The 15,020-nt window shown below is 35.2% G+C and overlaps 1 protein-coding gene across 4 annotated transcripts in view; it reads right to left on the bottom strand.

The window, feature by feature from the left end:
* The window catches only part of PALS1 (protein associated with LIN7 1, MAGUK p55 family member), a 103,588-nt gene that overhangs the window by 60,865 nt on the left and 27,703 nt on the right, over window positions 1-15,020 (bottom strand). For 2 of the 4 annotated variants that reach the window (XM_055088543.1, XM_007115443.4), the window contains 2 exons: window positions 11,681-11,761; window positions 4,626-5,159 (listed from right to left, as the gene is read on the bottom strand). In XM_055088543.1, the coding sequence (XP_054944518.1) occupies window positions 4,626-4,992 (367 nt within the window). In that variant the 5' untranslated portion in view covers window positions 4,993-5,159; window positions 11,681-11,761. Of the gene's footprint in view, window positions 1-4,625; window positions 5,160-9,956; window positions 10,072-11,680; window positions 11,762-15,020 lie in introns of those variants that run through there. The other 2 variants (XM_007115444.4, XM_055088544.1) reach the window with 2 other exon arrangements.

Genomic DNA, 15,020 nt, shown 5'->3' with positions numbered 1-15,020 from the left:
GGTGATGGCTGCACAATCTTGTGAATGTACTAAAAACTCATGAATTGTACACTTTAAAAAGTGAATTTTATGGCATAGTAAAGCTGTTATTTTAAAAAATGAAATAAAAAATTACTGGTTAAGATCCACAAACTAATTTCATGGACTAAAAGGTTAGATGATCTCTGGTAGCTTCTGGTCCTTACTAAAGTTAAATTTTAGTCAAACTTAAAATGTGCAACATGTTTATATATGTGTTTTCACTTGGTCCTCAAGAAAATACAGAAACTGAGGCTCAGGAAACTTAAGTAACTTGTCAAAGGTCAATAGCAAGTGAAGGTAAAAAGTATTTAAACTCTACATTTGACTCCAGGCATCCCTGTACCAATATGCAATGATATTATGCATTTCTGAACATATAATGATGCAAGTCTTCGCAAGGGTAAAAAGTTAAAACCTATTAATATTTAATAGGCGGAATGAAGTTTTGACACATCGTGTCAAAGACTAAATGTTATAGCAGTTAATTTTTTTCAGTAGCATTATGCATATTTAATAACCAAACATTACATGACTATACACATATTCTAATGAATTTTTTAATCTTTATTTTAGGTTAGTTCTAATTTTAGCAATCTGAACAAATCAAAAAATCGTCAAATGTCCCAACATTTTAAACATTAAACATAATACCAATAGGTCTAATCATTTCACTTCCAGAAAAAAAAAAAAATTCTCAAAGAATGGCTAATAAAGTTTGGAAATATCTATAGCAGTTGAGCAAAAATTTAATAGCAAGAATAATTAACTTCTCAGAAACGTATGAACTCAAGGTTTATTGGCACTGGAATTTTGTTTGTTGCCTTTAAATAAACTTTATTTTAAAAGCCAATCTTAAAAAAAGTTTATCACAATCCAGCAAAATTCCAGCATTTCCCACGGTCAAACAAAAGTCAAATAACATCAGAAACAAAATGTGAAAGAAATATTTTATTTTACAACATCAAACACAAGAATACTCTTGACTTAAAAGTCTGAATATTCAGAGACACCTGGCAAAAAATATGTAGATACTAAGACTGAAACATGGCATTATTAATATTACAAAAATATTTTATTCATCCTAGTTTTCTTCCCCTTGGTGTGTCTTTTTTATTTTTCCTTAACACCAGTAGCATCTGGTGTAAATCAGAAAGCCCCTAATCACAAATTTCAAGAATCTCCTTATTAGCCACAAAACAGATAGCTCACCATGGCTGTGTGATGGGTGTGTGTGTGTGCCTTCCCTCAGGTCTCTTCAAAAGTGTGATAATCATACAGTAACATCCATGATAGATAGCAATGTTTCCTAATTTAGTCCCTTTAAATATTCTGTCTACTATATTTACTTGTCCACAATCCTGGCCCAAAATTACTTATCTTTGACTATAAAAATCAATCAAACAGTGAAATCTATAATCTAAAGACATCTGAAGATGATCCTACTCTACCTCATCCTACCTGCATTCTGCTCTTTTCTCAGAATTTTTCTTCCAAGGTAGCTTGCTTTACTTATAAAAGAGAACAAGACAATGATATTGTATTTGTAGCAAAGCAAGTTTGAATAACTCGTGCCAATTTTAAGGAAAGCCTCCCTAATATATCAAAATTCTTATAATTTATACTACTAATATTAATTATTCATTTGAAAATTCCACATCACTATTTCCTAATTTTCAATAAGATTCTAACTGCTTTTAAACAAGAAAATTCAGTTTATCCTTTCTGAATATCTTCTATTAATTCCATCCCTGCATTTTTATTATTATACAGTGCCGAATTTACAAATACGTTCATTAAAAACCACCACCCAGATAATTAAAGTATCTAACCTTTCCAATCACCTTTTCAATTCTTTAAGGAGAATTTCCTCTACTCACAGATAAATGATGATGTATCATTTGGAAACTGAAGGCTCCCTCTCAAAGAAATAAAGTTGCCCCATCCTTCCCTCATTTAAAACAAGGTTGCTGTTTCTGGCTGTGTAAAAGGCTGAGAAGTTGTCTCCTGGCATGTGTGTATTAATCAAAACACTGGCAGGAAGACTCATACAACTTTAAGGGAGTACTGCTGTAGTCTGATGTGTTAGCAAATTATAAACAGGAAAAAAAAATGTCTGATACAAAGCTAATATACTTCATTTTAAAATGAAAACTTAAACCTGAGTATATCCAAAAACTGAAGATTTGACTGACAATAACAACCTTATAACTTACGATAACTTTTCATGTTTCCTACACTTAACACATTTGTGTTGAGTGTATTAAAATTAAATCTATCACTTATTTCTCAAAATATGAAATATTCTCCTAACCAAGAAATGACTTACAGATACCTGGTACTACATTTCAAATTACTTTAAAATAAAATATGTTAAACAGCCTTATGTTCAAAGATTGCACAAAGATAATTTTTAAAACCACACTGGATTGCAAGTTGGAAGAAAATATATCTGTGCCTTAATCTATAGTTGTAGAAAAATTAACCAAGCAGCATACAAAAAGAAATAGGAAAAAGCAAAAAATTTAAGAGAAATGGTCTTCAATTTTCTGTGGTTAGGTAAAAAAATAAATAAAGTGCTTCCCTGGTGGCGCAGTGGTTGAGAGTCTGCCCGCTGATGCAGGGGACGCGGGTTCGTGCCCTGGTCCGGGAAGATCCCACATGCTGCGGAGTGGCTAGGCCCATGAGCCATGGCCGCTGGCTGTATTTGTTTCCTCATGGAGATTACACGAATATTGTCTATTAGATGGACTTTTATGCCTGATACGATTAAAGCAAATGGACAAATACATTAATCTTAAAGAAATTTAAACAGAAACCCAGAAGACTCAATCCAGGATTGGGTTGGATATGTTACAATGTAAGCTTTCTCCAAGTCACAGAGAATATTTACAGAATATTTTAATTAAAAATAATGGAGTGGTAGGAGATGAAGGCCAATAAAAGGCAGTTGGGAATGAAATAATTTTACTCTAACAAAACTCTTAGGAAAAAAGAGCATAAAATTCCTTCACATAAATGTATTTTTAAAAATATGTAATCTTTCTGTTTTTACTAAAATGCCTTTCATCTGAAGGCATTTAGCAGACTTCACTATGACTGAACACACCTATGATTTCTTAAGTCACAGAGAAGTGTGCACACTGCTTTCTGTCAAGAAATGTGGATCCTTAGTAAATGTATAGCAAAGAAAAGAAGCAGATGTTGTGATAAAGTAGAAACTGTTCTAGACTAGATTTAGTATGTATGGTGTATATACCATATGTAGTATATATGGTACCTTTATATACATAGATTTAATATATATGGTATACTATATACAGAGAGAGAGTACATATGGTACCTTTGAGTAAATCAGAAAAAGGTGTTCCACTCTTGGTAGCCAAAGCTCTGGTCTAGTGAGTGAAGAGCAGGCTGGATATCAGTCTCCACTCAAACCCTCTGTTCTTTGCAGTACATCAACTGCATATCCAGATTAGGCAAATACAAACTTGGCCCTACCACGTAGCATGGAGTCTTACACAAGTGATTTAACTGAGGTTCAATTTCTTTTTCTGTAATGGATATTACAGAGCCCTGTTAACAGGACTTCTGTGGGTACTAAACAGAAAGCTGTTTGCTACAGTATCTAGTACAGGATTCAACAGACACTTAAATAAATGGCAAAACAACAATGAAAACCCTCTCCTTCCATAGAAAACTGAAGTGTCTCTCTTTTCATATTTATAAATAATAAACCACTAAGAAATAAAATACTTCCTTTTAGTTAGCCTGGTTTTAAGGGAACACAAGTTAATGTGTACCACTGACACTAGTTCAGGAATCTCTCCTGTGTGTGTGTAGGGAAGAGAGGGCAGTAAGTTCAATTATGAAATATTTTAAGTTTGGAAACACACATTTGACATCAATTTCTCTTATAGATTCATAATGCCTATTAGATTCTAAAGGCTACAAGAAGTATTGTAATAAGAAGCTGTTTAACTTATTTAACCCAGTGTTCTCAAAATTCATTTGATCACAGAATTCTTTTTTATTTATATCTATTAATATCTCATGGCACTAGTTTTTTTGTTTTCTTCACAAAATGAAATTTGGGAATAGTATAGGGACTTTTAAGCCATGTTTTATGTGTATTATGCCATAGGAATAGCACCAGTTCTTCTCATTAACAGCCATTAATTAAAGAAAATCAAATCAATGTTAAGCTACATATATTAATTTTATTACTATTTTACAAACCTTAAGGAAATCAGAAATTCAAAATCTGAAAACTACTTTTCAGTAATTTTGATATAAAAGTTTGAGTTTGAAACAAAATGTGAATTTCAAGGCTTTAAAAGTTAGGCCTCATACAGAAATTTTAAATTCAAAGATTAGATATAAAAATTATGTTGTAGTGACAGAACATTTAGGATATGTGCTTTAGCTCTACATGGCTAACAGTACACAATGGTCATATGGCCATTCCGAGAAAGGAACTGTTCTTGGTCTGAATTCAAATTGCTATTACTTACATTCTCTTATATCCCTCCTCCTTCTATACACATTTATGTTAAGGCAAGAGAAAAAAGCAAAACATTTTCTATTATTCTACTGTTTTTACTTACCTAATATTTTCACAGCATAATGAGGACTTTCTAAGATAATTCCTTCCTCTGTATCAAATATAGGGTTATCTATTCCAGTTTTTGGAGGAATTTGGGCTAGTTTCTTAAGTCTCATGGAAGAATTAAGGTCAAGTTCCTGTTTTTTCCCTTCTTCCTCTCGCCTACGCCTCATGTCCTCCTGTTGTTGCCGAATACGTTCCAACTGTGCACTTCGACGTACTGGCATCATCCTGGTGCCCAAATCTCCAGGGCAGTCAACAGCCATCTCTCGGTGCTTCTGATGTTCCTCTGGTGATGCAAGATCAACATTTTTTACTTCGTTGTCTGATTCCTCAGTAACATGCCCATTCATATGGGATGTTGTCATGGTTATCTATAAAAACCCGTACCACTTTTTATAATTCAATTTTTCCTATAAAGCCAATCTCTTGATTCTGTAGTATAAAATCCATGTTACTTCAAAAAAAAAAAAAAAAAAAAAAAAACTTCTCACATCACATAATAATGCTATGAAAATGTATCCATGAAGGAAATCTAAGGGGAAAGATGGGGAAAAAAAGTATAAGAATTACAATATAAAAGTAGATTTTTTTACATAGTCTACTTCCAATCTCTTATCTCTACACAATATAGAAAATATCTCATAAGTATATAATATTATCTTGCTATATAGATTAAATATTTTCCTTTCATTTTATAGATCTGAGGAAAACAAGGTGTTTCAAGAAAAAAAAGTACCCTCTCAAGTATACTGTTTAATTTTACAGCTAAGAAAAATGATGTATTAGAAAGTTTAGCACAGCAAGAAAATAAGAAGGTTCTGGGTACTAGTTTAGTAGAGAATGAGATATTTAAGGTGTAAAGGTATTTTAATCATCTTTACAGTTGTCTCAACACAATCCTTTATGCTCAATTAATATACATGAGATTGAAATCCCTTTCTAGTTAACTGCTAAAGAACCTAGCATACAGCAAGCCATGTTGCTGACTCGACATAAAGGCAGCACTGGGGGAGACAATTCACTTTTAGGAGTTTATGAGATGAAGAAGATACCCAATGAAAAAGAAATTTTAATTAGCAGCTAAGGCATCTACAGGATAAAACTACCTAAGTGAGAAAAAGACTGTCAGTTATCAGTCTTTATAACTGGTGGCAGTAAAAAAAGAATTAGGGTTAATTCTTTACGAGGATTCATTTAGAGAAAACGGTAGTATCTGTTACCACTCAAAAATGTTTTAAAGTCACACTATACAGCAAACAAGAACATACTGGACTTGGAGACCAGAAGACTGAATTTTAATTCTGGCTCTGCTACTTCCTCTAGCTTTATGATTTAAGACTAGTTTCTCTCTCTGAACCTTAGATTCCTTTGGAAAATTTATTCATAGAATTGTTCTGAGTTGTTTTTTTTTTTTAAGATTTTTTTGATGTGGACCATTTTTAAAGTCTTTTATTGAATTTGTTACAATATTGCTTGTTTTATGTTTTGGTTTTTTGGCCACGAGGCATGTGGGATCTTAGCTCCCCAACCAGGGATTGAACCCGCACACCCTGCATTGGAAGGTGAAGTCTTAACGACCAGACCACCAGGGAAGTCCCCTGTTCTGAGTTTTAAATGAGATAAAGTTTTAGAACTAAAAACTATTTATACTTATATTAATTCTTTGTATTAATTTGATTCTCCTATTTTAAAAATCCTTCAACATATTTTAGACAAGAAAAATATTTTACAGGATGACAATGGCTTTTCATCAAGCCATTTCTTGGGCATAAATTGGCAGATTGTTTATATATGTGCAAACCCACACATTAAATCTAATTAGTCTTCTTTTGCTCAAGACTTTAAAAATATTTACAATAATAAACCTACTACCTCCTTGAGTTGAGGAGCACTCCAGTTAATAGGTTGGTTAGAGAACATGCCAACTAAGCAAAAGCTGAGTTTTCAGACAATATTCCTAATGCCAGCCAATCTTCTCTCAAGCAAACATCTTTTCACAGACTGCTTAACACAAACCCACCTAGACTACCAGGAAAACCACTAGACCAATAATCAGGAAAATAGATGCAAGCTACATGAGACACTAGAATTACATTTTCACAAGAATTTTGGTAGATTTTTCTGTCTTCCATCCAAATTATAGCTCTCTGTTTTTTTTATAATTTGCGATCTACATAGAAATACCTTATTTCTCATTAAATTGCCTTCTTTTTCATTAAAACGAGAGCTATTAGAATTATGTTAGATAGGGACTTCTCTGGTGGCGCAGTGGTTAAGAATCGGCCTGCCAACGCAGGGGACACGGGTTCGAGCCCTGGTCTGGGAAGATCCCACATGCCTGCAGAGCAACTAAGCCAGTGTGCCACAACTACTGAGTCTGTGCTCTAGAGCCCACGAGCCACAACTACTGAGCCTGGGTGCTGCAACTACTGAAGCTCACGAGCCTAGAGCCCAGGCTCCACAACAAGAGAAGCCATGCAGTGAGAAGCCCGTGCACCGCAACAAAGAGTAGCCCCCGCTTGCTGCAACCAGAGAAAGCCCGTGAGCAGCAACAAAGACCCAACGCAGCCAAAAATAAAACAAATAAATAAATTTATATGTAAAAAAATGTTAGATAATTCTTGTTTTATAATATTGATTATAGGCAAATGCAAATTTATCTTATTTAATATTTTCATTACAAGTAAGCAGAAATTTATGTAGGAGTTACTGTAGTGCTATGTTTAATTTTAATTTAAAAAATTTAGGAGTATATGTACTTCCAGAAAATTAAAACTCTCAACACTCTCTACTTACAACATTTATGGGATATTAAAAATCAAATTTAATCATGAGTATTTTTTATTCATATATATGCTAGTCTACAAAAATTATGATCTGAAATTAAAACTTAGCTTAAAAATTACAAGATTGTGTCCATATTCACTGTACTAAATCATGGAGGTGGAAATTACAATCATGCAAGAGAAACTAGGTCAGGTGATCTCAGAGTTCTCATGCTTGGAATATAATCATGCTTGCCTATCTGGATCTAGTCTTTTACTCTCAGAAAAATTTCTGCAACCTGATATTAATTCACTTAAATCTCCATTTCGGTCATCTCCCTTAGAGTGTTCATAGTCCACTGGGAGAGACAGCAAAGAAAATGAATGATTATTCTTCCCAGTTGATTTCTCCTCATTAGATTCTAAATTTGTTAAAAATGGGTCATTCATGTCTTATTTTTATACCTTCCCTGTACTTAACACAATACATGTCATATAGGAAATGTCCATTAAGTATTCGTTCAACTGAACTTAGAAATGTTATAAATTCAGATGATGGGCTCTAAAATTTAGTCTGTGATAGTCATAGCAAACCCTCAAAACATAAGGACACATTTCTTCCAGCAGCATTTCAAAAAACAACTAAAAATTAGCCAGATAGAACAGTCTGTTCCAGGCAGAGGGAAACACAAGACCAAAAGGAAGGAAGAGCGTGAGAATATGGCACTTGCATAAAGTAGAATGGAATGCAAAATGGCTGGATGGGACAATGGGAGCATGTCATACATGAATAATGATAAAACTAGAAAGGCAAGCAGGGGGCCAGATGGAGAAGAGTAACAGATGAAAACTTTGACCTTTATCCTGAAAGTAGTAAGAATCATCATAGGATTTAAAGCAGGGACTAACACGATCACACTCACTTTTAGAGAAATATCACTCTGATAGAAGACTAGAGGATAGACTGAAGGGTGGCAATGAGACCAGTTTGAGGGCAACTGTAAGAAATGGGCTCCTGGGCTTCCCTGGTGGCGCAGTGGTTGAGAATCCGCCTGCCAACGCAGGGGACACGGGTTCGAGCCCTGGTCTGGGAAGATCCCACAGGCCGCAGAGCAACTAAGCACATGCACCACACTACTGAGCCTGCGCTCTAGGGCCCACGAGCCACAACTACTGAGCCCACGTGCCACAACTACTGAAGCCCATGTGCCTAGAGCCTGTGGTCCATAGCAGGAGAAGCCACCGCAGTGAGAAGCCTGTGCACCACAAGGAAGAGTAGCCCCCGCTCGCCATAACTAGAAAAGACCAGCACGCAGCAACGAAGATCCAATGCAGCCAAAAAAAAAAAAAAAAAAAAGAAAGAAAGAAAAGTTATATTAAAGAAGCATGTAGGGGCTTCCCTGGTGGCGCAGTGGTTGGGGGTCCGCCTACCGATGCAGGGGACGCGGGTTTGTGCCCCGGTCCGGGAGGATCCCACTTGCCACGGAGCGGCTGGGCCCGTGAGCCATGGCCGCTGGGCCTGCACGTCCGGAGCCTGTGCTCCGCAGCAGGAGAGGCCACAACAGTGAGAGGCCGGCGAACCGCCAAAAAAAAAAAAAAAGCAGCATGTAGGTTACAGAATTCCTAAAACTTGGTGTCTGTATTTCATATAGCAGGGCAAAAAGAAGAGAAGGAAGTAGTAACAGTAGAAGAAGTAGTAGTAGTAACAACAACTACAACATTTACTGAGCACATAATTCTATGCCAGACACTACTGCAAGTACTTCACACAGTATTCACTCATTTAATCCTCACTAAAACTCTAAAAGTAGGTCCAAATATGCCTGTTTTATAAATGAGGAATGGGGATTGAAGTAGGCCTTGAAGACAGGATGAAGGAAAAAGAAAGAGGCCATATGAACTAAAGACAGAAAAATAAAAAGTATGGGAAAACTACAAACAAGGCTAGTTGAACTATAGCAGTCAGTTTGTGTAAGAGAATACTAGCTAGAAAATTTGACTGGGTCCAACTTATGAAAGGTCTTAAATATAAGTCCTTAATCTCAAGGCAGTAAGAAAGTCGTCAAAGATTTAGAAAAAAGGGGTGATCTGAATATAAATTTAGTTGAGCACTTACCCCTGGCTAGGTACTACGGCTACAGAGACAGGATCCCTGCCCATCTACCAAAATGTCTCACAGAGATCTAGAAATTAATGTGTCCATAATTAAACTCATATTTCCCTTTAATCCCCTCTATTCTCCTTGATCCTTTTCCTCCATTCTCAATTCTAACCAATGCCACTATATCTACCCAGTTACCCAAGACCGCACAATGTTTAAGAGTACAGTCTCCAGAACCAGACTGCCTAGGATCTAATCCTTGCCTATTTTCCTTTTAAAAGTCTCAGCTCAAATACATCCTCCTCTGGATTTCTGTAATTTCCCAAACTGGATATGTGCCTCTTCTGAAATCCCACAATCCCTATCACATCTCTGATCAAACTCGACTACAGCTATTTTTATCTCTGTCTGTCTGCCCCACCAGACTAGAAACGCTTGGAAGTCAGGAACCATGTTGACCCACCTCTGGATCCGTGACACTGCCTAGTATAAGAGCAAGCAAACTGGAGCCTTCAGAATATGAACCCAGGCAGTGTGACTTCATGGCCACTATCTTTGGGTCACTAGATGGACAGCAATGTCATTAACTAAGATGGAGAATTCAAAGGAGAATTAGAAGGGGAGATAAATTAAAGGGCATTACGGGTTTAGTTTTAGACACAATTTCAAGGTGATTATACATCATACAGGTAAATGATCTAATCAGCAAGGATCTGTCTTATTGATCTCTATAGCTGTGATAACTAGTTAAGGGATAAACGCCTAATTAACCATATGAGCAAATTACTCCTGTGTTCAGAACATCTGATGGCTTTCATATTGCCTAGAGAATAGAGTCCAAACTCACAAGGTAAATCCAAACTTTCTAACTGTATCTTTTACTACTTTCCTGTACAAGCCTTCTAAGTTAGCTTCCTCATTTGTGCCTGCCTATCCCATATCTTTCTCTTCCTGCCCAAATGTCTTACGAACTACGAAATAAGAACTGCTTTCCCTTTCATCTTCTGCTTTCAAGATCTACCACAAATCACTACTCCTTCAAGAAATTTTTCCAGATCACCCCAGTTAAATAATGATCTCACCATACCAACACTCCGAAAGACTTCATAATGCTCACAAGTTAATTCATGAGGTCCATGACAGATTCTTCCAGAATCAAAGAAACATTATGCTGTGTCCCACAGTTTTAGCGTTAAAGATCATTATAATTTTTAAACAGGCAAACCATGAATATGCTAGCTCATTTATGTAGTCATCACACAACAATAAACAATGAAAGAGAACCAGTCCAAAAGAATTATTCTGTCACTCTTGGAAAAAAAAAAAGAAAAAAACCCCTACAGTCCTTTGTTTGACAATTTGGAGGCTGGTAAATGACTGAACTAGAGAATTACTTCCTTATATGTAAATAAAAGACTGACTTATGCAGATAATGTAGTTACAAGCTGCTGGCCCTAAGAGTATTCCTCTCATCTCAATCCTCTAATTATAAATAAATTGTTTTAAAAATGCCTCAAAGGCCCACATTTCAAACCCTAATCAAAGTCCCGACTTATACCCATACCCCCATGGAAAAAAAAAAAGAAAAATTTTAAAAACAAAGCAAAACTCTTTACACATTCCACAAAAGAAGAAAATGAATTTTCAGGCTCGCAGGCCAAAGCTATTTCAATGCTAACTTTGAACTAGTCGGAGAGAAAGGGCTCTGCTTATGTGAATTGAATATAGAAGAAGGGGGTTAAAAGAAGCTAAATAAGCTTCAATAAGAACAAATGATTGAGACTGGGGGGCCTGAAATAGCCTGAGGGATATAGGCCCATTGAAAACTCCACACCAAGAAACAAAACCATTTGTGTGAGAACTGGGAAACATGAACTGTTAGCAGGAAGACCAGTTTCTATATAATCAGTATCCTAACTTTTAGGCAAAGGGATATGTAAAACATATACTTCATATGCATAAACACAGTCGGTCTACACTAGCATTTAGAACTCTAGATTTTTTTTTTTCAATTCATCCTTCCTCCCCTTCTCCCAGGAGTAATGCCCTTTGACCAGCAGCTGGGAAGTCTCATTTTAAGTGATCAGCATTCCTCTGACATTCTAAGAAGTTGCACTATTTGTTTCCATAGAAACAGCTTTGTCAGCTAACACAAAATTCAGGCCAAGAATAGTGAAAAGAACTTACATTATGCAAATTGGAAAGTCCTTGTTTACTATCCTTAGTTCTTCTCTGATTTTTCACAGAACTCAGACTAACTTTCTTACTCTGTAAAACAGAAAAGAGACAATTAATCAAGTGTAAAAGTCTGTAGTGTCTTTTAGAGGGAGGGAATGGGAGAGAAAAGTTAATTCAATATGATATCCAATTCTGTTTTCAGATGACTAGGATTTCTCAGTATAAAGCAATAAAAATGTACACACACCCATCTCTAATGAACATCAATGAAAATCAATATAAATTACCTGAAGTCAATGATAAGAAAGAGGTAAACATAACTGGTTTAAAAGCTTTTAAAAAAAGCACAACACCCTTTTGTAGATTATTTTTAATGACTTTTTTTTAATCTCTAGGTTAGGCTCAAACAAAAACGCAGTTCTTGGTTTTTTTTCTTTGTTTTAACTACAACTTCTGGATCCATTTTAAACCTTATAAATAGTTTCATAAAGCCAAGAAAATGAGGAGTTTAGGATCCAAAAAGATTCAAAAAGAATCTGACAGACAAGAACCACAGTTAATTCAGAGGGGGGAATGTTGATGCTACATTGAAGACCAAGATGGAGGATCCTGTCCTAATGGGAGATTACATTCTGATAGGGTAAAAGATAGTAAAAAGCAAATACACAATAAGATGATAAAACAGGGTTATACAATAGACAGTGATGTTTGGAAGGGGTGACATTAGATAAGATGGTCAGGGAAGGCCTATTTTAGGAGATGATAATTAAGCTGAGACTTGAATGATAAAAAAAAAAAAAAAAAAAAAAGTCAGTTGTGGGAAGATCCAGAAATAAAGGGTTCCAGATTGAGGGAACAGAAAGTAAATTTTTACAAGGATGTCACCAGAATCTCAATTTCAATATATCCCAAACTGACCTCAACTTCTTCCCTACTATTGTTAATTATAGCACTATCTCCAAGATCTTCCTCAAGCCTTATTATCCAATCAGTTGCAAAGATCTGTTGATACCACAAGGTTTTTAGGATCCACTGAAAAAGTGGCAGAATAGCCACCCCAGAATATGCCACTAAAAGATACTGTTAAGAAAATGAAAAGGCAAGCTATAAAAAGGAATATTTGCAAAATACTTATATTCACTATAAATACTCTTACAACTCAGTAAGTCAAATAATACAATTGTTAAAAAGAGGCAAGAAATTTGACCACCAAAGATATACAAATGGCAAAAAATAAACATTTGGAAAGATATTCAACACCATTAATCATTAGGGAAAATGCTAATTAAAACCACAATGAGATACCCACATAAGGATAGACAGAAATCTATGGAATAGAATTAAGAGACCAGAAATAAACTCTAACATTTACAGGCAATTGATTATCAACAAGGGTGACAAGACAATTAAATGGGAAAAAAACAGTCTCTTAAATAGTGCCAGGACAACTAGATATCCAGACATCCACATGCAAAAGAATTAGGTTGCACTCTTACCTCTCACCATATACAAAAATTAACTCAAAATGAATCAAAAACACACATGTAAGAATTCTATAAAACTCTTAGAAGAAAACATAGGCATAAATCTTCATGACCTTTGATTACGCAATGGTTTCTTAAGACAGGACATCAAAAGCACAAGCAACAAAAGGAAAATAGATAAATTAGACATGATCGAAACTTAAAACCTTGTGCTTCAAAGGACACCATCAAGAAAGTGAAGAGGCAATGCACACAATGGGAGAAAATGTTTGCAAATCATTTATCTGATGGAGGACTTGTGTAAAGAATATGTAACAAACGCTTACAACTCTATAATAAAAAGACAAATAGTCTGATTTTAAAGTGGGAAGAGGACCTGAATAGACAGTTCTCCAAAGAAAATATACAAATGGCTTTATTAAATAGGTGCATAAAAAGATATTTAACATTATTAGCCAACAGAGAAAAGCAAATCAAAACCATGAGACACCACAACACCCACTAGGATGGATAGAATCAAAAAGACAAGTGCTGATAAGCATATGGAGAAACTGAAACTCTCATACACTTCTGTTGGGAATGTCAAATGGTGCAGCCACACTGTAAAATAGTCTGGCAATTCCTCAAAAGGCTAAACACAGAGCAATTCCACTACTAGGTATACAAACAAGAGAAATGAAATATATGTCCAAACAAAAACCTTGTACAAAAATGTTTACAGCAGCATTATTAATACAAAAAGTGGAAAATAAAATCCAAATGTCCATCAACCGATAAATAAAATGTTGTATCTCCAAAATGAAATATTATTGGGCAATAAAAAGAAAGTACTGATACATGCTACAACACTGATGAACTTTAAAAACAGAATTGAAAGAAGCCAGTCACAAAGGACCACATACTGTATAATTCCAGTTATGAAATATCCAGAATAGGCAAATGTTGAGAGACAGAAAGTAAATTAGTGATTGCCTAGAGCTGATGGGGTGGGGTGGGGGGATTATGGCTAAGTGGGGTACACGTTTCTTTTGAGGGGTGATGAAAAGACTCTAAAATTGATTGTGGTAATGGTCGCACAGTTCTGAATATACTAAAAGTTACTGAATTGTACACTTGAAATGGATGAATTGTACATGGTATGTACAAAGCTGTTAAAAAACACAATGAAATACCATTACAAACACAGTAAAATGGCTAAAATTTAAAAGACTGACAATACTAAGCTTTGGAGAGGATGTGGAGAAACTGAAACCCTAATACGGGTGAGAACATGAAATGGTAGTCAGTTTGACAGTTTCTTAAAAAGTTAAACATACACTTATGATATAACCCACTGATTCCATATGAGAAATACATATTTTTATTTGTAAAAAAAACACAAAGGTTTATATGGAATATTCATAGAAGCATTATTAATAATGATAGCTTAAAATTGGACACTATCCAAATGTCCTTCAGCTGGTGAATGGATAAATTTAAAAAACCTGAATACTATTCAGTAATAAAAAAGAATGAACTACTGATATATGCAACAACATGGGTGGCCTCAAAAACATAATGCCAGACACAGGAGTACATACTGTATGATTTCCATTTGTAATGAAATTTCTAGGAAAGGCAAAATTAGTGCTGTTAGAGAAAGCAGTTTGGTGGTTTCCTGGAGCTGGGGATGGGAGCAGAAACTAGCTACAAAAGGAGACAAGGGAATTTTTTTACAGGATGGAAGTGTAATGAAACTAGATTTCAGTGATATCTACACGATATAAATTTAATGAAACTCAAACTGAACCTGTAAAACGTGAATTTTATGGAATGTAAATTATACCTCGATAAAGTTGTCTTCAAAATTCATCAAACTGAACACT

The sequence above is a fragment of the Physeter macrocephalus genome, chromosome 11, assembly GCF_002837175.3.
Source record: "Physeter macrocephalus isolate SW-GA chromosome 11, ASM283717v5, whole genome shotgun sequence".
Lineage (NCBI taxonomy): Eukaryota > Metazoa > Chordata > Mammalia > Artiodactyla > Physeteridae > Physeter > Physeter macrocephalus.
The sequence above is the reverse complement of the archived record's forward strand: the minus strand, read 5'-3'. Positions and strand labels throughout refer to the sequence as shown.